This window comes from Mustelus asterias, unplaced genomic scaffold (assembly GCF_964213995.1).
Source record: "Mustelus asterias unplaced genomic scaffold, sMusAst1.hap1.1 HAP1_SCAFFOLD_3506, whole genome shotgun sequence".
NCBI classification, from domain to species: Eukaryota; Metazoa; Chordata; class Chondrichthyes; order Carcharhiniformes; family Triakidae; genus Mustelus; species Mustelus asterias.
Genome location: NW_027593451.1, coordinates 30,001 through 32,175, shown reverse-complemented (window position 1 = coordinate 32,175; position 2,175 = coordinate 30,001). Strand labels below are relative to the sequence as shown.

General features: G+C 52.8%; 1 protein-coding gene across 1 annotated transcript in view; it reads right to left on the bottom strand.

The window, feature by feature from the left end:
* Positions 1–4: 4 nt before the first annotated feature.
* LOC144490616 (phosphatidylinositol 4,5-bisphosphate 3-kinase catalytic subunit alpha isoform-like) overlaps positions 5–2,175 on the bottom strand; it is a gene marked incomplete at its 3' end in the record, with an annotated part of 32,165 nt that continues 29,994 nt past the window's right edge. Inside the window, exon 8 of the mRNA XM_078208326.1 lies at positions 5–68. Within this exon, the coding sequence (XP_078064452.1) occupies positions 5–68 (64 nt within the window). The remainder of the gene's footprint in view (positions 69–2,175) is intronic.

The window sequence follows — 2,175 nt, the reverse complement described above, 5'->3', positions numbered from 1 at the left end:
TATCCGGATTCTCCCAGTTCAGCCAGAGGGGCCGTTTCGCCGAGGACATGATCCGGCATTCTTCCAGCCTGTGGGAACGGGAGGAAGACACTGACTTTCTCAGAAGACTAAGGAAATTTGGCATGTCTGCTACGACTCTCACCAACTTTACAGATGCCCCATAGAAAGCATCCTTTCTGGTTGTATCACAGCTTGGTCTGGGCTCCTGCTCTGCCCAAGACCGCAAGGGACTACAAAGGATCGTGAATGTAGCCCAATCCATCTCGCAAACCAGCCTCCCATCCATTGACTCTGTCTACACTTCCCGCTGCCTCGGGGAAAAGCAGCCAGCATAATCAAGGACCCCCACGCACCCCGGACATTCTCTCTTCCACCTTCTTCCATCGGGAAAAAGATACAAAAGTCTGAGGTCACGCACCGACCGACTCAAGAACAGCTTCTTCCCTGCTGCCGTCAGACTTTTGAATGGACCTACCTCGCATTAAGTTGATCTTTCTCTACACCCTAGCTATGACTGTAACACTACATTCTGCACTCTCTCCTTTCCTTCTCTATGAACGGTATGCTTTGTCTGTACAGCGCGCAAGAAACAATACTTTTCACTGTATCCCAATACATGTGACAATAATAAATCAAATCAAACTCACAACCCTTGAGACGCCTGGAAATACAGGCTTGAATCCAGACACAAGTCAGAGAATCACTGAATAGAATCATAGAATCCCTACAGTTCAGGAGGAGGCCATTCGGCCCATCGAGTCTGCACCGTCCACAATACCAGCCAGGTCCGGTCCCCATAATCCCACATATTTACCCTCCTGACACTAAGGGGCAATTTAGCATGGCCAATCCACCTAACCTGCACATCTTTCGGACTGTGGGAGGAAACCGGAGCACCCGGAGGACGTGGAGGCTTTAGAGGGAGTGCAGAGAAGGATTACCAGGATGTTGCCTGGTATGGAGGGTCTTAGCTATGAGGAGAGATTGGGTAAACTGGGGTTGTTCTCCCTGGAAAGACGGAGGATGAGGGGGCGACCTAATAGAGGTGTATAAAATTATGAAGGGTATAGATAGGGTGAACAGTGGGAAGCTTTTTCCCAGGTCGGAGGTGACGAACACAAAGGGTCACGGGTTCAAGGTGAGGGGGGGCAAGGTTCAACACAGATGTCAGGGGGACGTATTTTACACAGAGGGTGGTGGGGGCCTGGAATGCGCTGCCAAGCAAGGTGATTGAGGCGGACACACTGGGATGGTTTAAGACTTATCTAGATAGCCACATGAACAGACTGGGAATAGAGGGATACAAACGGATGGTCTAGTTGGGCACATGAGTGGCGCAGGCTTGGAGGGCCGAAGGGCCTGTTTCTGTGCTGTATTGTTCTTTGAAACCCACGCAGACACGGGGAGAACGTGCAGACTCCGCACAGACAGTGACCCGAGCCGGGAATCAAACCCGGGTCCCTGGCGCTGTGAGGCAGCAGTGCTAACCCACTCTGCCACTCTACAAGTCCTTTCCTTGATTGCTGACATATTTACAGGAAGCTGCAGTTACAGAACAACCAACCCACATTTCAGCTCTCGGTGACAAACCAAAGACCAATAAGATTAAACTGAGGACGGGCAGGGGTGATGACGGTGACAAAAGGACACATCAAAAAACAAAGGCGGCACAGCGGGTTGGCGCTGCTGCCTCACAGCGCCCGGGACCCGGGTTCGATTCCCGGCTCGGGTCACTGTCTGTGCGGAGTCTGCACGTTCTCCCCGTGTCTGCGTGGGTTTCCTCCGGGTGCTCCGGTTTCCTCCCACAGTCCGAAAGACGTGCTGGTTAGGGTGCATTGGGCCGTGCTAATTTGCCCCTCAGTCAAAGTCATAGAATCCCTACAGTGCAGGAGGCGGCCATTTGGCCCATCGAGTCAGCACCGATCCCACCTAGGCCCTATTCCCATTTACCCCTGCTAGTCCCCCTGACACTAGGGTCAACTTAGCATGGCCAATCCACCTAACCTGCACATCTTTGGACATTAAGGGACAATTTAGCACGGCCAATGCACCCTAACCAGCACGTGTTTCAGACTGTGGGAGGAAACCGGAGCACCCGGAGGAAACCCACGCAGACACGAGGAGAATGTGCAGACTCCGCACAGACAGTGACCCAAGCCGGGAATCGAACCCGGG